The sequence below is a fragment of the Leptosomus discolor genome, chromosome 1 (genome assembly GCF_034619465.1).
Source record: "Leptosomus discolor isolate bLepDis1 chromosome 1, bLepDis1.hap2, whole genome shotgun sequence".
Classification (NCBI taxonomy): domain Eukaryota; kingdom Metazoa; phylum Chordata; class Aves; order Leptosomiformes; family Leptosomidae; genus Leptosomus; species Leptosomus discolor.
The window spans coordinates 149953664-149976941 of record NC_141391.1 but is presented as its reverse complement, the minus strand read 5'-3'; the positions used below and the strand labels follow the sequence as shown (position 1 = coordinate 149976941).

At 47.5% G+C, this 23278-nt stretch overlaps 1 protein-coding gene across 1 annotated transcript in view; it reads left to right on the top strand.

The window, feature by feature from the left end:
• The window catches only part of CECR2 (CECR2 histone acetyl-lysine reader), a 98971-nt gene that overhangs the window by 61311 nt on the left and 14382 nt on the right, over nucleotides 1-23278 (top strand). Inside the window, exons 3-8 of the mRNA XM_086461240.1 lie at nucleotides 13446-13629; nucleotides 14384-14523; nucleotides 15017-15121; nucleotides 15735-15784; nucleotides 18126-18295; nucleotides 19003-19080. Of these exons, the coding sequence (XP_086317366.1) occupies nucleotides 13446-13629; nucleotides 14384-14523; nucleotides 15017-15121; nucleotides 15735-15784; nucleotides 18126-18295; nucleotides 19003-19080 (727 nt within the window). The remainder of the gene's footprint in view (nucleotides 1-13445; nucleotides 13630-14383; nucleotides 14524-15016; nucleotides 15122-15734; nucleotides 15785-18125; nucleotides 18296-19002; nucleotides 19081-23278) is intronic.

The window sequence follows — 23278 nt, the reverse complement described above, 5'->3', positions numbered from 1 at the left end:
ACCAGGGGACCAGCTGTGCCCTGCAGGTCAGTGCATTTTTCCTTCAGCTGGCTTTCCCACTCTGCACCTCTTGTGCACCAGTACCACCAACTTCAGTACTGATAGTCATGACATCTCATCACCATTATTAATCTTCCTATCCTTTAGTACCATCATATGATCCAGTGCCTTCAGTACATACCCTGGTGTTGGCTCTGAGACTCAGGACCCCTCTTCTGCCTCCTGCCATTCCATCTTTGCCAGTGGTGTCTGTCAGCTATTTTCTGATTTTGAGCCTGACAAAAAAACCCCGTATTTCAGGGTCTCGGGAGATTCTTGCCACTTGGTCTGAGCATACTGTCAGGGAAAAATTCATGTTCCCAGTGTAGCTGCAGTGATAGATCTTGTTGGATAGGGAAGCGTTGGGCTCCAACTCTCTTCAGTTCTGCAACCCTTTTCACTAGCGTGCCAGGGAATTCATTGCTTAATGAAAGCTGTTTTCCCTGGCCCTTCCCCAACCAAGATCAACATCATCACATGGCAAGAGGTGACATACACTTAGACATCTCCCTTGTATCCTCCTGTAGTATCACATGCCAGCTTGACACCAAAATTTCTTTAGGTGTGATAGAGAGACATTTTCAGTTCTATCATTAACTTATGGTAGGCGCTTGGGGGAGATAACTTCTTCCTTTGGTGCTTTCCGCCTCAGACATGATATGTGATGGCATCAGCACAAGTACCACACTATTGTAGTACCAGCTCTGCCTCCCTTTCTGGATAAAGCTTCAGTAACTGATATTGCCCCTTTCTTGGGCTCCCTCGGCTTGACAGATCGATTCCTCAAGGCAGGAAAAGAGCAGCTGACACTGCTGGGAACATGCATCTTCTCTGTGACTGATGGACTGTCCAGTGCAACCTCCAATAAAGAAGCAGAAACCACTTATTGCTTGATGGACACTCAAGTTGTCTTCCCATTCAGATAGATAAGAATCTGACAGGCTGTCCGAACAGGAGTTTTCTGGAGGTTTCTATGTGTTTCCAGATGCACAGTATTTTACAATTTCAGTCATATCTCAAGGAATTGATGTCTCTGTGTTTAGGCAAGAAGAGAAAAAGTAGTTGCAATATCATCTGCATTCCACCATGCTGGAGCTGTGGTGCATGTTTCAACATGATGGTAGGTAGGAAAATGTGTGTTAGTGGTTGATTACAGAGCTGGTTTCCTCTTGGAGCTTAAACCTCCCCTTGCTGCTCTTATGGGCTGTACATTACACTGAAGGCAACTGATTTGTTATTGCACCCTTTGACTAATGATTTCAGGGTAGTATCTTAAAGGTAAAATTGAATAAATGGTGAAATACAGAGTATTTGTGGGGTTAGTATGTTGGCAAACCTGGGCAGGTGTGTTTAAACATATCTTTGGTGTGAATATGGTCATCCTGAGTCAAATCTGAAAATGTCCCCAGAAAACAGTATAATCATACTTAATCATATTTATGCAGTCACAATTAAGAAAAAAGACAATTTTGAAATCTGTCTCAAATAATCTCTTCTTTGTATTCATTCAGGGTAAATACTGCTTTTTGTTCATCTATTGCTACCTTAGTTCATGTTTTCACAAATATATATTGCAATACTCTTTGCTCACTACAGTGATTTTCAGGATCTTTTAGCAGAATTATTTTTCCTCCTTTTTAATCCAGTTATCCAACCCATTGATTTCTCATTACCAGTTTTCACTCAAATTGCAGCTTCAGTGGTGGGGGAGGGGGTTCCTGCTTCTCTGTCCATACCACTACCCCAAAACCCCTCCATTCATTGAGAGCACAAATCTCCACTTTATGGAGGCTGTGCAGAGACTCACTGAGTTTGAAGGAAAGGTTGAGCTAGCATTAAAAAACAAACAGGTAGTCACCATGTTTTAAGAGTTATTTTAATCCCATTAATATTCTCTGAATCTGGGCAATGTATGCATCCTTCTGCTCATGCACTTTGCCCTGAGGACTTTCTCTTCCTTTGGTACCATAAGCCTTCAACTGTTGTTTGGGATGCTTCTGGCTGCTCTGGTTTTATTGCGGCTTATATTCCTATTTCTAACTTTCCTTAATCAAATAACAAAACCACACAAGCAGCCCTTGCTCCTATCTGAAAATCAAATGCAGGCTCCACACCCAGTGTGCATCTAGTTCACCATATGCGTCTTCCTCATCCTCCAAGTACTGCATAATCCACCAGGCTTGGCAAATCCAACCCCTCTTTCTTCTAGTGCTTCACATCTTCACACCAATTGCTTTATTTCTCTGGCTTACTTGACCAAATAGGCTGCTGGTCTCTTGAGATGAGGAGATGGATGTAGGGCATCTGCTCGCTTCTTCCTGGTATTGTGGTGGGAAGGAAGAGGGGGGACCAACAGAGAGGCAGATAAAGGCAGTGAGGAGCAGCTGGGTATAGGTGGAAGAAGGGCCATCAGCACCTTCGGGTTGTGTTTCCTTCATCAAAAATCACTTTCACCTTCTCATACAGAAGGAGAAGCAACAACATGCCCCTTTGTTCTTTCCCTATACCTTGAGGTGTTAGAGATAGGACAACCACATGAAACACTTGTGGCCCCTCCTGCTGATCCTGGGGATGGTGATGAAAATAGAGCAGCCCTGGCTCACGGAAGGGTGTTTGGAGCTCCTGCAAGCAGGGAGATGGAAAATGACAGGACAGTTCAAAGTAACAGGTATGTGTGATTTCTCCTGCCGGTGCTGCCTTTCTCTCACACAGCCCAATTAACGGGGGTCACAGCTGATTAGCTGCCTTGGCGTTTTGTGAACATAAAGCAGTGAAAAATCCAGGGTGAAGGAGGGGAGAAGATCAAATAGACACTTATCTCAGCACTCCTGTCTGTCCCCGGCATTTGCCAGCCTAAGGGAAGAGCCTTTTCAGAAGACGCCAATGTGGGACAGCGCTGTATCTGCACCGGTATCTCTTTTGCTTTTCTGCCTTCTCTCAGGAAAATAACAAACAAGTCACCCCCAGAGGCTGTGTCATGTGCAGCATGGTTGCTAGATAAAAGATGAATCACAGGAGAAGCATGGACCATAGGCAGCTGGGGGAGATCAGAGCATGCCCTTTTGCCACACTGGCGTGTGAGATGAGTTCAGTTCCTACAGCTGGCGTCTCCTTTTGGAGGAGTGGACTTGCTGCCTCCTGTCCCTCGTGTGAGGGAAAAGGGGTGGAAGGCAGCACATATCAGCTTGCAGCAGGTAAAAGGGCATCTACACCTAATTTAAGAGTTGGTGAGTGTGGTCTAGTAGTGCTAAAGAGCCCAAGTTGGAAACTTACTTGGTTGCTCAGTTTTTCTGCCATGGCTGGGGGGAGAAGTCTGCACGAGCAGACCTGTAACCTCCCTGAAGGGTGGGCAGCTGTGGTGACCTTGTGGCTTCCCCTTCTTCCTTCATGCTCCCCTTTTTTGGGGGTAGAAAAGCAACACTCCCACTTCAGCTGTCATACCCAGGTTAAGTGGCTGTACTTGCTTCTGTCAAGCCAGCACATGCTCCTGTGGTGTGATCCCTTATTAGACTAGACAGCCCACATCAGCTCTCCATTCTCTCTGCCTCCCTGGAGACACTGCCTCGCTCCATAGCTGTTCCTATTCTGCTTCTCTGTGGGATACAGCATATCTGCCAGCTCTCCTTCCAGCTTCCCCAGTTTTTATTGTATGGAAGATTGCTCGAGGTAAGATGGAGGAAGACAAGGAGCAAGAGTGGAGTATTCTTAGCTGCTGACAGCCTTGTTTTTTCTTAGCTGATTTTTTTTTTCTCTCCTAAACATGAACACTTTAGGAGTTCAGCTGGGAAGACAGTGTATTCCCTGGCATCCAACCCTGTAAATGAGATTTCCTTAGCAAGATTGAGCAGCCCCTCTGCTGGAGAACCTCCTGTCCTAACTTTGTGTTATCATCTTGAAGGAAAGGTCCAGAATCCTGATGTTTTCTCTAAGCATCTCTTCAGCATATTCTTGGGGGTGGTCTCAGTGCCACATTTGAGCTCTGGAAGCAAGTTACGGGGTGGACAAGCCAGAGCAGGGAACAGGACTTGATAGGGTGCTGAAATTACTCTGCTGTCCCTTACTTTTGTGGAAGACTTGGGTGTATATTTCATGGATGTGGAAACCTCTGATCGCTCATGTTTCAGACTGCCAAATCCAGGAGTTAGACCAGGCTACTTTAGGGAAGAGCTGCCACTACTTGACCTTTGCTAACCAGCTGGGGTTTTGTCCTTATGCTTTGAAACAAAACCATGGTTGTAAATTAGAAAGAATGTCTTCCCGTGTTCAGCAATGGTGAAGGCAAAGGTCATTGTGTGTAGAGCTCAGTGCAATCCACCTGCTCAATTCTTCAGGTGTCTTTCTCCTCCCCTTCACTGCCAGTGCTCCTGATGGCCACACAGGTAAGCCACAGAATTGTTTGAGGTTTGGACAATGTCTGCATTCAGAAAACTAGTTCTAGCTAGCAGCGGAGGACAAGAGGCAGGCTTGTACATGCCTTGCGATGTCTTGTACTCCAGCAATCCCTGCTGTCTTTCCTGCTCTGGGAGAAGAAACTTCACTCTGGAGCTTTGATCAGTCCAGACTGATTCCCCCACCACCACAACTTTGTGGTCTCATTTGGGGTTCATTAATGTCAGCTGTTCTCCTTTTGTTCACAGCCACTTGTAGGCCAGCTGGTTTTCTCCAGGCATGAATCAAAAGAGGGCACTGAAAAGCAGGATGAGCCTGGGTGGTTTTTTCCTCCATCACAAGGGCTCTGCCAGGGCTGCACCTTGCTGAGGTCTGTCACCAGTTTGGTGTGGCCAGAAGTTACTGCTTCCCTCAAGACTGTCCCTGGCTGGAATTTGTGGAGTCTGTCCTCACCAGCAGTGCAGGACAGTGGTGCAGGAGCTAGTGGCACTGCTAGTTGAATTAGAAACAAAATGAGGATGTTAAGGGTTAAGGTCATGGTCCCTGGACCTCTAGCTTTGCAGTCATTTTGCTTTGCTACAGTGAAGTGTCTTGAGGAGAGACCCTTCAAAGTGTCATAGAAAAGTCCGGGAAGACCCTCCCACTGAGTTATGAGGTTCAAACTGGATCCCCTTGCTTTCTAAACTTCATCTCAGAGAGGAGTCCAGGTGTGGCTGGATCCAGTCTTAGTCCCCAGCTGTAAAGAATCATAGAATCATATCATAGAATGGTTTGGGTTGGAAGGGTGGGTCCTCAAAGACCATCTAGTTCCAACCCCTCTGCCATGGGCAGGGACACCTCCCACTAGACCATGTTGCTCCAAGCCGCATCCAGCCTGGCCTTGAACACTGCCAGGGAGGGGGCAGCCACAGCTTCTCTGGGCAACCTGTGCCAGCGTCTCACCACCCTCAGGGTGAAGAACTTCTTCCTTACATCTAATCTCAATCTCCCCTCTTTCAGTTTGAAACCATTACTCCTTGTCCTATCACTACACTCACTGGTAAAGACTCCCTCTCCACCTTCCCTGCAGGCCCCCTGTAAGTACTGGAAGGCCGCTATAAAGTCTCCCCGGAGCCTTCTCGTCTCCAGGCTGAACAACCCCAACTTTCTTAGCCTGTCCTCGTAGGAAAGGTGTTCCAACCCTCTGACCATCTTGGTAGCCCTCCTCTGGACTCACTCCAACAGCTCCATGTCTTTTTTGTGTTGGAAGCTCCAGAGCTGGACACAGTATTCCAGGTGGGGTCTCATGAGGGCAGAGTAGAGGGGCAGAATCACCTCTGTCCACCTGCTGGCCACACGTCTTTTGATGCAGCCCAGGATACAGTTGGCTTTCTGGGCTGCAAGTGCACACTGTTGGCTCTTGTTCATCCTATCATCCATCAGCATGCCCAAGTCCTTCTTGGACTGCTCTCAATCCCCTGAAAGAAGAGTTCAGACCCTCATTTCTGCCACAGAGTCAGTTTATTTCAGCTTGAGCTGGGTGCCTCCAGAGAGGGACACCCCTCAGTTGTTTCTCAGTAGCTTTAAAGGCCTCACAGTCTATTACACGAGGTGTTCATGTGCCTACCCATGCAACGTGCATGGACGTTTTGTCCAATTAGCTTGTTTAATACCTGTTTTTCCTTTGCAATTATTAGAGTAACGTCTTTTGAATTCTATCTGTTCCTGTAGTTTCATCCTCTTCCCATCTTATCTGCACCTGGATCTCATCTGTTTTCTCTTGGATTCAGATGGAATGGTTTCTCTCTTTCTTGACAGTTTTTTTTCTTGAATTATAGTTTTGGTCCCGTTTATCTCGTTGTGCAAGGCTCCCAGTACTTCTCCATTTGACTAAGCAAAAATTCAGCTGAAGTTCAGTTACGGTTTGTGGCCTAAGGCCTCCACACTCCAGTCAGTCATGCTAACCAAAGTCACTCATGCTGAGCAAAGCGAAACACGTTTCAATTCAACCTCATTTTAAGCAATCTCACAATTAATTCCAGTATTCTACAAGTAAACTGTTTTAATCCCCGACACAAGGTGCTTGTTGCCCTTGAGACTCTGTTAGTCTGAGTGCCCTGAAGACAAGTTGGCTCGTCGTCTGAGGAATACGTGCTTTCTGTTGGCTTGCACACCTTCTGAGTGAGCTGCACACAGAGGGCTTAGAAGGAAATAGGGAATATACCTACCCAACCCTTTTCTCTCCCAGAAAGATGAGGTAGTATCTTTTTTTTTTCCCCTGCATCATGCCTGACTTAGCTTCTCAATAGGGTAAATTATTTGAAGGTAAAGTACAAGCTGGTCCATAAGGCTTCCTCCCCCACCTCAGATAAGAAAGCTCATTAATACAGTAAAAAAAAAAAAAGTCTCCATTGTTACATGAGAGCTCAAGGTCAGGCTGGTAGTAGTAACTCATATTGCTTCTAAGGTCAGCCTAAGCTTTCTCTTTCTGACAAGCCACGATAGATTGATCATGGGGGCCCTTACATTATTTTTTTTTTTCTTCTGAAATAGGCTTTGCTTCTCCTGACCCTGTTAATGATGTTTGACTGAGGTCATCCCAGCAAACCCTGAATCCTTCCCATTACGTTCTAGAGGGCTTGCCTTTGTGCCAAAGCATTGTACGCTTGTTAAGAATTAAGCTTTTCTGATCTCTGCTGTAGCAAAGAAGCTGTCTTCGTTGGAGAGGGGAGAAATATCTTGAATGCCATCTGTCAGTTAATGCTCTCATTAACACCTGAGTGACTCCCAACACCAAGCTGGTACCTTTTTGCCAATTCAGAACTTGAAAGGTGCCAGCCCATAAGGTGAAATATCTTCAGTCCATAAAATTAATTCCATGATTAAACATCTGTTCTGATAAAATCTTGATATTTTTTTTTTTGGTTGTTTTTTTCTTTTAACTAGAGAGGTCACAGAGGCAAGACCAGTTCTCTTGTGTGCCGTGAATTAGATGCCCAAGAAGTCTTTTTTCACTTGTTACCGAGAACCTTGTAAAAGCAATGTTTGTGCTGGATGGCTGAGGGAAGCCAAGTCTTTTTCAGCTTTTAAAGCTTTTGCTTTAAGTAAAGTATCACCTCTGTTATTTTTCTTACTGGCTAACTTTGTAAAAGGAACTACAAGAGTAATTATATTCCTGTCTAAATAGTTTTTGAGGAAAAGGCTGAGCTCTCCCAGTCTTGTTTTCCGTGTTCCTCCCACATACTACTCTTGGGCAGGAGGTGGAGGAGGTCTGTTGTCATTCCTGCTCTCTGTCGTCCTCTGGTTTTGCCAGTGGTCTTGGTTTTAGTCTTAAGTACGGAACAATATGCTGTCTGGGATTAGACACAGGTCAGGCTTGCCATTTTCCCAGCAGTTCTAGCTCAAGAGTATTCCAGTATTTACTCTTCCGTTGCATTTTGTAAATTAAATGAAACAAGAGACTTAAAACACTGTCAACATGATAGATATTCTAGCTAGTGGGTCCAGGCAATTATTTGGCATGTGAACTTTCAGAAGGCTTATCTGTGTGTTCCAGCAGTATCTGAGCATCATTGAGAGATTTTTGTCTCCAATATTTCCAACTCCTTTCCCTAATGTTTCTTTTAATCCAGTTTTTACTCCCGTGGGGTTGGGGGTTTTGTGTGGGGTTTTTTAGGTTGTGGGGTTTTTTTGTTTTTTTTTTTTTTTAGAGGAGTGGAGAAGGGGGGCTTTTAACAAAATTGGCAGCAACAGACCAGATAGGGAAGTCTGCTGTGACAGTAATTCCACACTCGGGCTATGGCACCCTGCCTGCGGGAAATGCAGATTGACACAGGGACTCTCTTACTGAATCAGTGTTTGTTTTTGCTTTTGTTTTTTTGGCTTGATTTTGTTTACAGTTTCCCAGCCAAGATTTGATTTACTTTGGAGACTTTAAAACTAAAAGCACAAGTGACTCCACTTCCTCTCGGCATGAAGATAAAAAAAAGAAGTGTGTGTGTGTGTGTACACGTAATTCCAGCCCCGGTGGTGCTGGGTTTGCTCAGAAGGCATTTCACTTTGAGTGTGCCTATGGGCCTGGGGTCTCTAGGTGCTGCTGTCCCCTCTGGTGTGTGCACAGAAGCTCTGACCAATTTTTTCCATCTATCCTATCAACCCTGTGAAATTTTCACCCTCTCTTCCAGAGCTCTCCAAAGGAGCCCCTCTGGGAAGCCAGGCACGGTGACGAGCAGCGGGATGATGACTCGCTCCTCACGCTGGCCAAGCTTCTTTTTCCAACAGCAGTGTGGCCCTGTGCATTAAAACCCTGAGCAATGGGAAGGGTGCCTCTTCTGTGAGCAGAGGAAGCCACCATGGAGGCAGACTGGCAAACTGGGATTGCCAGGCGGGGGGAGGAGTCCTCAACTCCCCTCTCCTGGAGCACAGAGAAACCTCCCTCTTTGGGAGGCAGCCGGGCGGCAGATGGCTGGGCTGCAGCACTGAGCTCTCAGGGGGTATATCGTTTCTCTGAGTGTTCTGGACGCTGATACCCACGTTGAAGAGAAGCCCCTCCTTTGACTTGCTCCTGTCTTTATGCCCTGATTTTTTTGCAGCTGCTACTAAAGATCACAGGCAAGTTGAGCTGCAGCCTCACTGGTACTCTTGTGGATTGTCTGCTGCTGTTCTTCCCCTTTGACACTGATGTGCTAGGTCACGTCCTTCCCTATGCTCCAGATTTCCCTTTGTATATGTGGACGTCTGCAACATATGATTAAAACTTTCAACCACAGGTGCGATTCAGCTTCGACCTCCTTTCTAGTCATAGCAAAAAAAAAAAGGTAGGGACCTCAGACAACGACCCTGTTGTTTCAGAGTACAGCCAGGGACGAGGCTAAGAGTTGCGCTGAGCTCAAAAGAAATCACCTGCATCCACTTGGGATGTATCACATAGATACGCATGTACTATTCTACCACTTCCCCACTACAGCTATCCAAATTATTTTGCACATCAGGTGACAACTGCAAGGTAAGGGATGTTGTGAAAAGTGAGGGAAACGTCATCTCAGTTTTCTGAAATATTAATGGTGCTAATGAAGTTGGGATGGGGAGAAATACAGTTGGTGGGAAGGATGAAGTTTTAGAGTTACAGAGTACTCTTAAAGTAACTTCCCTGACCTGTTACTGGTGATTTCTATAATACTTTTTTGTGGTTAACAAGCTAACCCAGGTATGGAAGGTGCTTGTGCTATACAGCAGGGGGAGGTAGAAGTGGTTGAGATACCATGACAGTCATGGCCCATGGTCTCACACTTTTGTATAAATTGTTTCTAGGACCCCCAATTTACTTTCAGAAGAGAGTTGGTTTTCCTTTGGTTATGTGCCCTGAGACAGAATGTGTCCATGTAATCGTTCATCTCCTTGGGAATACTCTGATTTGTAAAGAAAAGGCATTGCTGATCTACCATTGTCACCACTGAGTGTTTCTACAAGTCTCGGTGACTCTGAGAACCTCAGGAGAATAGATACATCTGTTTGCCCAGCTCAGTGATCTCCTTCCTGCTGCCTTCCCATCTACAAAAGGGTTTTTGGAGGTTCTCAGCTGCAGCAGAGACTCTGTAGGACTTGCCACACCTGCAGGTGTATTACTGTCCTATTAATGAGCTCGAAGAAAAAGGTATTTGCCAGACTGCATCCAGGTCATTCCACTCCTGGACCCTGTCTGTCTGATTCTTTTGAATTTTGTGGATGATGCTAAACAGTTAGTCCTGAGCATTTCTGCTTTGCATGGGGAAGAACCCCAAGGGCAGAGTTCTCACAGATTGCTGCGCTCCCTGCCGATTTTCTTCTTCAAGCCAAGGGGGCTGTTTCAGAAGCCTTTTTCAAAGGGAAATGTAATAAAGGCAAAGTGAGCCTAACCATAGGTGTGGCAGACAGGCTGAAGATGAGCACCCCACATTTGTCTGAAGAAAAGAGGCCGACCCCCATTAAAAGGGAAAATATAAATTGGGTAAGACTGAGAGTGATTTGGAATGCCTTGAGACATCTGGTTCCCATCTCTGGTTCTCATTTCTATCCTTATTCAAAGCGACAAATGCACAGTAGCTGTCTTTGAAAATTGATGGGGGTAGGAACTCAAAGTACTCTTGAGAACAGAGCTTGTAATGTATTGAACACTGGGTGGATGGCGGAAATTTCTAGTGTTAGCCACTTATGTGAAAGTCAAACTCAAACCAAATTGGTTAAGTCAACAGAGCTAGTCCCCGTGGGGAATGAGAGTTACATAGGCAAAGATTTCAGATGATCTTCTGGAATTGAGGGGCTTCTTGGATCAGTTTTCTTTGATAGCAGCTAAAATGGTAGAGCAAGATAAGTGAACTCAGGCAAGTGGTGAAAATATCTGTCTGATCTGTGCCTATCCCTTTTTTTGGTAGAAAAAAAATTAGTCAGAAAAATAGAAGCAGATAAAACCCTGTTGCTTTTGTTGCTTCTTCCTGGCATCCCATGTCACCCACTAGTTTTTCAGGCTCCTAAGGAAACTGTTTTTTCTGTCAATTTTATCAGAAATAGGCAGAGCTTCTGTATCAGATCTGATTAAATAATCTTCTGCCTTGAGTTCTGACAGTGTTGAACAACTGCAGTCAGAGGGATGAAACTCAGATGCTCTCTGAAAGGTTACAGTCTTTCCCCTTCTGTGGCGGACTAAGCATACAAATATAGGTGGTGCTTTCCTGCTTTCAGGAAAGGATGTTCTCATCACTATTTCTGTTCTGAAAGCTAGTCAAATCTACCTTTCTTTTTTTGTTTTAATCCAGTGCCAATATCTAACATTTAAGCTGTGTGTGATCAAATAGCACTCTTAAAGATAAAGAGTCTGTAAAGAGAATCCAGTATCACACTTTTTGCCAAGTTGAAGTCCCTGCTGGAAGTTGGATTGGGTGTTGAGGTATATGAGGAAGACACTGTGGGAATGCACAGCTACTTCAGGTAGGTGTACTGTGCACCAAATATTTCATTTTTAAAAAGGATAGTTGCTGCAAGTTTTACCCTAAAATTAGTGCTTGAGGCAGCACAGAAATCATTTCATAAAGCAGTCAGTCCTGCTTTGTTGACTGAACTTTGTCAGTGTAGGGGAGTATTTCAAGCTGTATTTGTTCGATTGCTGGTATTAGTGGGGCAAAGCAATGATACTTGGAAATACAACGCTTTGCTCGTGCCACGCAGAAAAGAGCAAAATCCAGGCTGCAGAAGGCAATAGAAACAGGTACATTCAAGCATCTGTTGTTAAATACAACCAGAGGGCTGGTAATTCTCATCCGGTGAGAGGAGATATCTCTGGGAGGTCTGCTTGCATGTGACGTCAGAAAGAAGCAAGGCTGGTGGGGAGTGATCTGCAGGGTGGTAGCATCAACTTCTCTCCACTCAAGGAGGAAGGGAAACGCTGCCAGGTGGACATGGCTTGAGGATTCATATGGCATCTGTTCCTTCGTTCTTGCAGTCACTGTTCTGTCATGGTCCTTGCAAAGATGTCCAGTCTTTACCGAACACATGAAGCCCCCTGTCTAATCGCTAACTTCTTGTTGACTTTTAACGATCTTTCCTCATTTGGATCGTGTTCCTCTGTCTCTTTGTTAAAAAGTAATAGCTTTTGTAGTAGTTAGCAATTTCTCAGGCAAATGCAATTCTGTAGCACTGGCACGATTCCATTAATCATATAGAGTAATCCGTTTGTGCCAAAAACCTATCAAGTTGAGCTGCCTTTTTGAGAGCTTGGTGGGAATGTGTACCCAGTGGTGTTCTTGCTGGCATATGGACTTCCCGTGTGTGCAAGAATGACTGGGGCATGGGGCGGTCCCCCTTTGCTATGCTTAGGGTACTTAACTCAAGCACACTGAGAGAGCCTGGCAAGTCTCAGGACTCAAAGTGGTATAGGCAGACCTTAAGAAAGTTTTATATTTAGGGACACATGGCCTCACCAGCCCTTTTTCATTCCCTCCCCTGAAATTTTCAGCAGTCAGAATAAGGACTTAAGTCTCATTAAAATATAGACAGGACTTCTTTTATCCTTAAGCTCCATCAGCAGTCTTAACGTGTGTCAGATGGGGATATTTGCCCTCAATGCCAGATGACGGTAAGAAATATGTATTTCTTTGGGTTGTATGGTGAGCTGCTGGGAACAAAAGGGGGACTTAATGTGGCCCAGCTAGAAAAGAAGAAAGATCATTTTAGTAGCAACGTTTATAAAGAGCTCGAGTGTTCAGCCTGATTATCTGGGAGACTAGAGAGGAGAGGGTCCTCTGGGCTGAACCTTGTTTATTAGGTACATTCACGTTGGGAATGAGACTTGTTGTGTGTCAGGGTCCAAGCCGCGTGCATTAACCAGACTGCAGATATCCTGCCAGAGCCACTGGTGGAGGGGCAGGCAGAAAGTGGCAGTACCTTTGGGGATGGAGTGATGGGAGAACAGAGGTCACAACAGGAGTATGGGAAGCATACAGCAGCAAAGCAGAGAGGAGATGATCAGCTACGGAAAGTTTCAAGGCACTGAACCAGGGCATGGAAATCTACTTAAGCAGTAGAGAGAGGAGCAGGGCTTGGCGATGGCAGATGTAAGGAGCGAATGAAAAGCTGAAGAAAAGGGTCCCTGCATGAAATAGGGAGAGGCAGAAGGGGATCAGACTCATTGGCTTCATTGCATCCTATTTTAGTAAATGGTCCATGCTGGTGCTAGCACAAGGCGCTCCCCATTGGGATAGAAAGAGGATGAGGCTGAGCTGGCATCACGTTTAGCTTGTTCTTTCAGCTTGGAAAGAAAGAACAGTAATGCAGAGTCCTGTAAGTTGTATGTGTATTATGTGAAATCCCGTGGTGTTGCAATGAGATTGCTGTGTTTTGGGAACCTGAGTTATAGAGCTTCACCTAACCATAGCTGTTGTGGGGCATGGCTTTCCTTCAAGTGTTGCCTGTCTCTGTGTTGTGTTTGTTTGAGTTGCCTGGTTGCACCAGGCGTTTCTGGCATGGCAAATTACAGTGAGTGTGTGGAACTTTGTTTCCTTGGTTAGATCCCAGACATTTCACAGCTACCTGGAGGACATCATCAACTACCGCTGGGAGCTGGAGGAAGGGAAACCCAACCCCTTGCGGGAATCCACCTTCCAGGAGCTGCCTCTGCGCACTCGGGTAGAGATCCTGCACCGTCTCTGTGACTACCGCCTCGATGCAGATGACGTCTTCGACCTCCTCAAGGTGCTTTGGGCAGCAGAGAAGGGGAAAACAGTGCAGCCACAGGAGCTGGGCCAGAGCAGTAAACCTTGCTGGGAAGAGGAGGGTCTATGCTATTTAGTGTATTTTAAGGCCAGGTAATCGGTGGTGGTGCAGTGGGTTGACAGTTCCCCATCTTCTCCCCTGCCTTGCAGAGGACCCAAGGCAAGCGCTCAGGACTGCTCTTGGGGCCCTTGTCCTGCACAGATGTATTCATAACACGGGAATCGTGAAGTAAATTGGCTTCATTGGCTACTCTTCCTGCAAAGAGTGAATTTGGAGATGCTCCAACAGTAATGGCAGGGCTGTGAGAGCTGAGACTGCCTTGCTGAGGGATGGTGTGAGATGAAAGGATGGGGCTGAAATGTATTGGGGGAGCTGGGGGAAGGGTGGTGGCAGGGAGGGGGAGGGAGCTTCTCAGGGCTGTGCGTGACTGTCGCCAGCGCTAATTAGACCTTCCCTGTCAGAAGCACCAGAGATGAAATGTTAAAACGAGAGAGGCCATTCAAATTAGAGATGCCAATCTAAATCCCTCCCTGGACAGAGAGAGAACGTCGCTTTCCCCCTGGAGTAACATTTTCCCAGCTCTGCCCGGAGGAGCAGCTGTACTGCTGCTGTGGCATGGTGGGAGGGGAGGAGGGAGGGAGGTGTTTGCAGAGGGGTGTCATCATGTTTTGTGTGACAATGTGGCCGCTTTTCAACTTGTCACCGTCTGGCGGGGGGCTCCCGGTGGGCACAGGGCTTGGACGCCGACAGCCTCCGCGTGGAGCCGCTGGGCGAGGACAGCAACGGTGCCTTGTACTGGTACTTCTACGGCACACGGATGTACAAGGAGGACCCAGTGCAGGGGAAAACCAACGGAGAGCTGGCTCCAGACAGGTAACAACCCCCCCACATCCCCCCTGGGGGGGGGGGGGGGGGGGCGGCAGGGGACTCCGCCTGACTGCTGTTGTGGCGGGGGGCGGGGGGGGAGCATGCGGCAGCACGGAGGGGGGGCCTGGGAGAGGGCTGAGGTGGTGCGCGGCGAGACCGGAGTTGCCAAGCAGACTGCGAGCTGCCCCGCGTCGTGCATTGTGTCAGAGCCAGCCTGCAGCCTTTGTGGCACCAGGAGAGCCTGCTGTGGGAGCGATGCTGCCTGCCCCACCGCATTCCTCCCCGTCTGCCCCGCACCGTGCCGGCGGCTCCCAGATCAGGCTCCCAGCCAGTGGGAATCCCTCCTCTCCTCCCCTCCCTGTCCCGTTGCTACTCTGATTTAATCCTTCCTTCAGTTGGGTTCCTAGCAGCTGTTCTGGTTTCCCTGCTCTTCTCCCATTCTGATAGCCACAGTTCCCTTGCTCAGCAGTTACTTCATGGTGGTTTTGCCATTTCGCAGGGGATGCGGAGGGCAGACGAACACCCCGAATGTTCCTGGGAAAACGGGCAAGAGACGAGGGCGACCCCCAAAGCGGAAAAAACTACTGGAGGAAAATTTGCTGAGGTATGGAAAGGTTGTTTCTGCAATAGATGTAAAATGCACATGTTCCCAGAGGGAAGTATAATGTAGTTCTGGGGTTCCCCCAATAAGTATGTATATTCCACGCAGCCATAATTTCAATGCATCTGTGAAGTGAGGCAAGCTCAGACTTGGTGGATGCTTTGATCGCTCTCCAAAGAAAATTCTGACTGAGCTGGAAGCCAAGATTGGTGAAAGAGTGGGTATCACTCTTCCAACAGCTTCACTTTGGATGCAATTCCTCCGTGCAGTGCTAGGGGATATGCTCCTGATAAAGAATGCTTTCACTGTGTAGCGATTGAAGACAAAAATCCTGGCCGCTTGAGTCAGTATAGATTTTGGGATGCTTCCTATAAGAATTGAAATACTGTCTTTGCCAAACTGCAGCCTGCACCCTTCACGTCTTAAAATTTTATGAAGCTATGATAAATATATATGTGAAAATATGTATCGAACTTGTGTTCTGCAGCATGGTTTTTTTTCATGGTTTTGCTGTGCATTGAGTAATTGCTGCGCCCCGCCATTCTTCTCAGAAGCATCTGCATTTCAGTGATGTGATGTATTTATTGTATCACTCCTTCTCTTTCTTTTTTGGTAGGGAGAAGGCAGAAGAGAACTTGCTTATCCGCGAGACTCAGATAAGAAATGGTAAAGAGATTTTGCAGGGTCAGAGTTGATACGATCAGCTAACATGGTTCTCAAATTATCAAAGCCCAAGGAGATGCCTTTCTCAGGAAAGGGAGAGTCTTTCTGCCTGTGATTGGGGCCGAGTTTGGAAGGAGGGGTTGGTATTACAGGCTGCCTTTCAGCTGGGAGCCTGGGCACCTGCAGGCTTCCTATCTTATCGTGGATTAGTTTGGGATGAAGGAACCTAACCTATTGGGTTACGTTAGGCCTTGGGGGCCCACTTACTAAAGTTGATGGAAATGGGCTGTGAATCGCCCTTGCTCTTCTGGGAATGAGGTGAACAGAAGCCCCTGCTTGTAGCGGGGTTTTTTGGACTGGGAAAAGAGTGGGGTCAGTGATGCCAAGATAGGGAAGGAAGAACCTTTTTGATTCTCCTCGTGTTTCCTTCCTCAGTAAATGATGTCTTGGGGATACCCACCTAAGGGTTAATGAGGCAAACAGAAAAAGCAAGTTGGCAACGTAATGTGAAAGTGAATTCGAGGGGGCTGGGACTCATTTGTCACACATGTGGATCCATTGGCTTCCACATAGCCCAAGGGCTCAGCCTGCCCCTTTCCCCACAATAAAAGGCAAAGGTAGCATTGTCTTTCCCGGGCCTCCTTCCCTTCACCTTTTGTCTTCAGATTTCCTGGTGGCTGCTCCGGAGCTGGGCAGCAGAGCTGGAGCAAGGCACATGAGGCACTGGGGTTTTATCAGATCATTGTCTTCCAGCAAATTATGTCACTTCAGCTGCAGAGTAATCTTCTGGTGGCACAAAGCAGTGCCTTAGTCCTGGCTGCTACTGAAACGAGTTGCCTGTAGGCAGCTGGCAAGGGAAGGGGAAACAAGGGTGCAGGCTCTGGGGGCAGCGTGCAGGTAGGCTCCCCACTGCAGGTGGGAAGCAGATGGCTTCGCAGAGCCGGGGCAGCAGAAACCAGCACGTTGTTGGTCCTTCACCATCTCGGTTACCAATGCCCAGTGCATTAACTTGAGCTGAAGCTGAGGGTGGGTTAAGCTACAGGCTGGCCTGTGACCTGGAGCTAGCACACGCTCGCTCTGTGCCGCTAACGCAGCACGGAGGTTTCCGACAGCGGGCAGGTGGCCGGAGGGAGGCTGCAGCTTTCCAGTCTTCCTGGGGCAACCTGATAGCTTCTGTGCTGGAGCCACTTGCAGCTCAGATCCACAAAGGGCCCAGGGTCAGGTTCTGAGAGAAAAGGGCTGTGTTTTTTTGCTGCTTTATATTTTTCATAGTTAATTTGCTTGAAAATGTGGTGAGAAGCTGCATGACATCTGCCAGTGGGGGTGGTGACCATTGCTTTCTTTCCAGTAGCCAGTGGCTAGCTCTAGAAAAGTCTAGAGGGAGCTGAGAACCCCTCAGCCTGAAGGGGTTTGAACCAACATCTTCCCCCTCCCCAAAAATGGGCCACAACATTTTTTGCTTAGAGAGCATCTTGGGGCAAAAGCATGCAAGTTGCAACCCATGAGGCTTCTCTGCTCTGTGTAAACATTTGTGGTGCAGGAACCACATTCCCCCTCTCCAGGTGGGTGTTCCAACCACCATGCAAGAGAGTCCTTCCTTCACAATTAACATTCAAATGTTTCACACAGGGCGGAACAGCTCAGAGTATCTTGGTAGTTGGGACATGCTTCAGAGCGGTGGGTGATCTGCTTCAGATCCCACTTGGGATCAAGCAGGGATGGGATGTGAACTTTTGGAACTTCCCCCTCATCTGGCAGCCCGATGAACCCCGTCCTTCACTTCCTCTTCTGTTCTTTCAAGTGCCTGCAAACAAAATGTTTAATTTGGGGAGAATGGGAGGTTTTATTCACCGCAGCAAAGGTTTGCAGTGCTAAAAAAAAAAGAAAAAAAATAGGCTTCTTTCAAATAACATTAATTTTCAATGTTTTTATTCTGCTGCCAGACTAAATCAGACATTTGCATTACCCCATGTGCTGCTCTGGCTGACAGCTTCGATTACAAGAAACAAATTAACTCCTTTTATCTGGTCCACCATAACTGGAGTGGACACTTGCTACAGGGATGTCACGCTACCTGTGTGTTGCAAAGTGCCACCATTATTTCTTCACCTATGTACTTCCTCTGTGGCTTGGCATCACTTTCAGTGTTGCTAGAGGAGGGAGCAGTGCTTCTGGTCAGTGAAGACAGCTTTGGGTCTATAGCAAAGGACATGTTTCCCATAACAGTGGCCACCGGCAGTATCTTTTGCTCTTCCTGAGCCCTAAGGAGAGGAGAAGAAAAGGGATAAAGAAAAGTTGTTAGTCATAACTGCTGTGGAGATAACATCCTTTCATGTTGTTGAAGGGTCCCAAGGGCCTGGCCGTGGGACATGGTGGCTGCTCTGTCAGACGGAAGAGGAGTGGAGGCAGGTCACAGAGAGCTTCAGAGAGAGGACTTCCCTTAGAGAGCGGCAGCTCTACAAACTCTTGAGTGAAGACTTCCTGCCGGAGATCTGCAACATGATTGCACAGAAGGTGAGGAGACATGACATCCTGTTTACCTCTCTTTGACTGCTTCCAAGAGCATGGACTTTTGCTGATTGAAGGAGAGCTAAATGCAAGCAGCCTGTCACCCCATCCTGCTCTCCCCTGCTTCCAGCCTGCAGATGTCGTGGATGTGGGGGCTGTTTACCTTGCGTATGGGGAGAAAGGCTCTCCCCCACGGAATGGCAGGACTAGGGTCGATACTTAAGGATCTGGTTCATGATTGAACGACAATGTAGGTTGGATGGCTGAAGTGGTTACTGTCTTCAGCCATGTTCTGTGTTCCTTTTCTGCTAGCAGGGAACCTCTGTCTGCTTTTGAACTGCTGCAATTTACAGCCTAGCTTTTCTGTGCAAACTGCCTGTGATTCCACTTTTACTGCCGTTTCTCAGCTGGCTCTGCTTGAGCTGGTACGTCAGAGCCCTGAAACTCCAAAGGGTATTGTCCGTCAACTGAAAGTTTTCAGGTGGGACAGATTTGGAACAGGATGCTTCGGCTAGATGGCTTTGTAAAATGGGCTCTGCGGTCAGTGTGATGTTCTTGGATTGAGTTCAGTTTGCTTGTTTGCTACCCTTGTAAAGCTAATAGGGATTTCATGGTCACTTCTAGCCCCCAGAGTTTCTCCTGCCAGTATCACCGATGTGCCCTAATTTCCTCCACTCTCTTTTTCCTTCCCTCAATTCTCAACCCTGTTTCAGGAGAAGCGTCTGCAGCGGACAGAGTTTTCTCCCAGGTGGATGTCTGACCATCAGCCCATCAAACCAATCAAGCAGGAGGTGAGGGGGGGTGCGAGGGGGAGGACGACGGAGGGAGGCAAGAGCAGATGCCTCCTGGGGGAAAAAACAAACCGCAGTATCGCTATTCAGTGGGAAGGAGTCGTTTGAAAGTGCTTGTGCTGAAAGAGAGATGGGTGGTAATGCCCGTCAAAGGCAGGCTGACACTCGGGGTTTCTATGGCAAGCAGGGAGGTGCTGCCCTCTGGATCGCAGAGGTAACCGGCCTCGCCGCAGACTCTGGTGCAGCTGCATATGGAAATCTGCGCTCAGTCTGGGGAATTCCACTTCAATGAAAGTGCTGGCACATTCGAGGCAGTTCAAAGAAAAGTCGAAGAAGGATGAGAGGGCTAGAAGAACCGGCTTACAAAGGGAAATGACAGAAATTCAGCCAAGGGGAAAACGTGAGGCTGCAAACACATGAGGGTGTAGATAGTGCAGAGGGAGAGAAGAATGACTGATGCAGTATGGAGCTGAGCTACGAGGGGGTCAGCTGGAAATGGAAGTCACAGTTTAGGCTGCTTAAAGAAATGCTTATCAAACTGCAGCCCTGTCGGCTGAAACAGCTCTTTCTGTGCCTCTTCACCCTCATCTCCTCTCCACCCCATCAGTGTAACAGTGCTGCTGCTTGCGGGTCTGTGCAGTGAACCAGACCCAGGAAAATGACTGGAGTTAAATATAACCTTTTTCTTTGGTCAGGGTTATTTTTAACGTAGATCAGCTTTCCGATCCAGTTCACCACGCAGCCCCCAACAGTCATGCTGGCACAGCCAGGGGCATGGTACGTTGGAGATGGGGGGTCTTTGAACTGGCAACTGCTACCCAAAGCAATTGGTCAGGCAACAGGGGATTAGCTTTGCAGGAAAAAAATTGGCTTGATTCTATCAGGCTGTGGCATAATCTCTCGCTGTAAATGTAACGAAAACGTAGTTACCTGGTGTTTTGTCAAACCCTGGGAAATTAAACTGCAGGGAATATTCCATGTGAGCCGGGGTCAGGGGTTCCTGCAAAACAAAGGAGAAAGTACAGTTCTCTGCAATAAATATGATTCCTTAGAATAGATAAATAAAAGGAAGGAAGAACCTCTCATCATGCTGCAGATAAAAGCCTGCCGAGAGGAAAATAAGACCCCAGCAATGGTCAGTTTGGGGCCAGAATTGCTCTCTGCAAAGCCCACCATCCAGGAAGCACAGGGACACGTGTTTGTTCACAGGCAGCAGAAATCCCAGAGGAGGAGGGGAGTGGGAAACACATGGAGCCTGAATGATGCTAATCAGTACCGCAGGTGCTCCAGGTCTGCGGCAGCAGAGGGCTGTTAATTGCTGCCTGTGGGCCAGTGAAACGTTTCCAGCAAGCGGGGGGCCCTTGGCACCCGCTGTGCCGGGGCACAGGGAGCCAGACAGCGCGAGGGTGGGGATGATCGCACTGGCTCCCCAGCAGGACATGGCAGTCATCCCTGCCACGGGGGAGCCAGGGAAGGTGCCAACATGTCTGATGGCTTGTTTGCCAAGCGAGGGGTGGACAGCATGCGAGTCTGGGGGAGAAAACCTCAGCCCAGTGCAGGGGTGACCCCTTCTTCCCGGCTCCGTGAGCTGAATGGCTCTTCGATCCAAGATATAACTATTCCGTAGGCTCCTAATCCTGCGGAGGATTTCTCAACAGGTGGTTCAGATTAGCTCCTCATTAAAGAGCCGCCTGAGCAGCACCCTCATTAAGGCAGCGCTGCGGAAACTGGAGCAGGGAAGGTTTGGAGGATGAGGGGCCAGGGCGTGTGGCTGGAGGGGGCCAGGGCGCCCGCACCTCCTGGCCTTCTGCCCCTGAAGTCTGATAGTCGCTGTCTGAAGAGCAAAGCAAAAGGCAGAAGTTTGGCCCTTTCGGGGTCCCAGGCAGGGGGGAAGGCAGCAATGTCGTGTCCTGGAGTGCTCTCTGGCGGAGGGAAGGAGGTGGTGATGCTGCGGTCGCATTTGCGAGGGGTGGTTTTTATCCTCCAAATGGGGAGGAAGCTGGAGAAATGTCCCTTTGCCACCTCTTCGGTCGGGAAGGAAGTTTAACTTGCGTTGTGTCTGCTTCCATCACATCTAGTAGGAGTTTACTTGTTCGTATTTGCTTATTTTTTTAACTCTGAGTCGAGCACACTCATCCCCAGTGGGCTTAAGTGCGACACCGGGCATAGGTCCCTCTGAAAAACAGACTATTTCTGTATCTGAAGCGTCTCGAAGAGCCCGCGACAGCATTGCTGCTGCCCTGCAAGCACTGCAGGGAGCAAGTGCAGTTGTGGGTGTCTGATGCAGTCCTTGGTGTGCACTACGCTGCATTTGTGGTTTCTGCTTTTCCCATTTCTTCTCTTGATAGATCTTGCTAGAGGATGACATCTTCTCCTCTGCTTAAAATTGTCTCGTTGCTTTGTCGATGACATATTTGTGGTGGGTTGATCTAGAGCGTTCTGTGGATTCTGTGTTGTGCCACTACAATATAGGGTGCTGAAGGCACCCTGCAGGCTTGGTGAGGTCCTGGTGTGAGCACTGCAGCTTGGATGTTGTATACATGTTGCCATAGGACACGAATGGTGGAAGCTGTATGAATCCAGGGAAAGGGAAGGTCTGATCCGTGTACCAACAGTTGAAGAAAATAGTGGGGCATGCCAGGCTGGCTTAGATCTACTGACTGAAGAATCTAAAGGCTGATGGTCACGTCATCAATAAAATATCTTGGTGTACCAACTTTGGTGGCTGGTTCCTGCTCAACTCTTTCTCTTCTAATTGCTGCAGAACCTGACTTTTTTGGTCCCTACTGCAATTTAAAGATTGATCAAGAAGGTTAGGGGAAAACTCTTTGATGATGATCAGGATCAAGCCTGAAAGGAAGTTGCTTGCAGTGCATGAGCAGAAAATCAGATGGTAGGGCAACTGAGAAACAGATATAAAAAGAATCAAAAGTGGAAATGTAGAGCCAGATTCTGTAGGTTCTTCTTGTACTTGACATGCAATTTCAGTCCTGGGCATCCTGGTGTTTGAATATTGATCGGTTGGAGGAAAGGTCTGAGAGGGACAACTGGAATGATTAGGGAGCTGGAAGGATTGCTTTATAAGGAAACATTTAACCTAACTATAGAAACATGGGAGTTTTGTGTAAGTGTCTGAGGAAGCACATAAAGGCTGGAATGCTGCTGAAGAGCAGCAGAATTTGTGTTCACCCCGAAGAGCGTAACTACGAATAACTGGATGGAATGAGGGGATGAGAAATTAACTCCAGACTGAATGTGAGGAGAAGCTGGCTAACCTAGAGGCTTGTGGACTCACAGAATGGTTTCCCTAGGAAAGGGGTAGAAGAGTGTCATACTAATACTGGCAAAGATCTAAAAAGGAAAAGAAGATACGTAGAGTTGCCTCTTGGTGAGATCATGCTGTGGGTTTCACCAAAAAAGATCAGCATAGAATAGGTGGTTTTACTGTCCAGTCTGTCCCTAAATGCAAGATATGGTCATAATGTTGTCAAGAGTCCCATCACCCTCTCTTGGACATTTCTCCATGGCTGTTGGTGGCTGAAGCACAGTTCTCTTAATATATTGTTGCTGCTGGAGACAGAGATAATACATGATGCCTATCCATGGAGAGCTGCAGGGAGAGATTGTAGGGCAGCGCTGTGCAGGGGAAGGGAAGGCAGAAGGGGAATGAATGTACAGTGAAACCAGACAACATTTCTAGGTGTTTATCAAAACATCCTAAGGTTCCACTTCTAGACAATGAAACAAGGACAAAATAGTAATCATGGTGTCAGGTTTTTTTCTGGGGATTAATAATGGGCCTGGAGAAGTTGATGGTCTGAGCATCAGCCAAGGGACCCCAGCTGATTGCTAATCCTCAGGAAATGCCTTCTACCTAAGTGGTGGTTGCTGGTTATTCCCTGAAAATGAAGGTGGAGAAAACTGTACGCACATTGTTCTTTTCCTGTTGGTATTCGCTGCTGATAAGGCACACATCTTGGTCTCGCAGAAGTGAAAGAGGTGGGAGTGGCTAGTGGATGACTGATTCATTTGTCCTATAATTAAATTTAGCTAATAAAGGTAATTCCACACTACCATATACATACCTCACACTTTACTGGAGAAGTAGGAGCAGGTGATCCCTGGTCTCAGAAGCCTGCAGTCTAAGTAGGATCAAACACACCCTTGCAGCCTGCTGGCAGTAGGGAAGTGAGGAAGT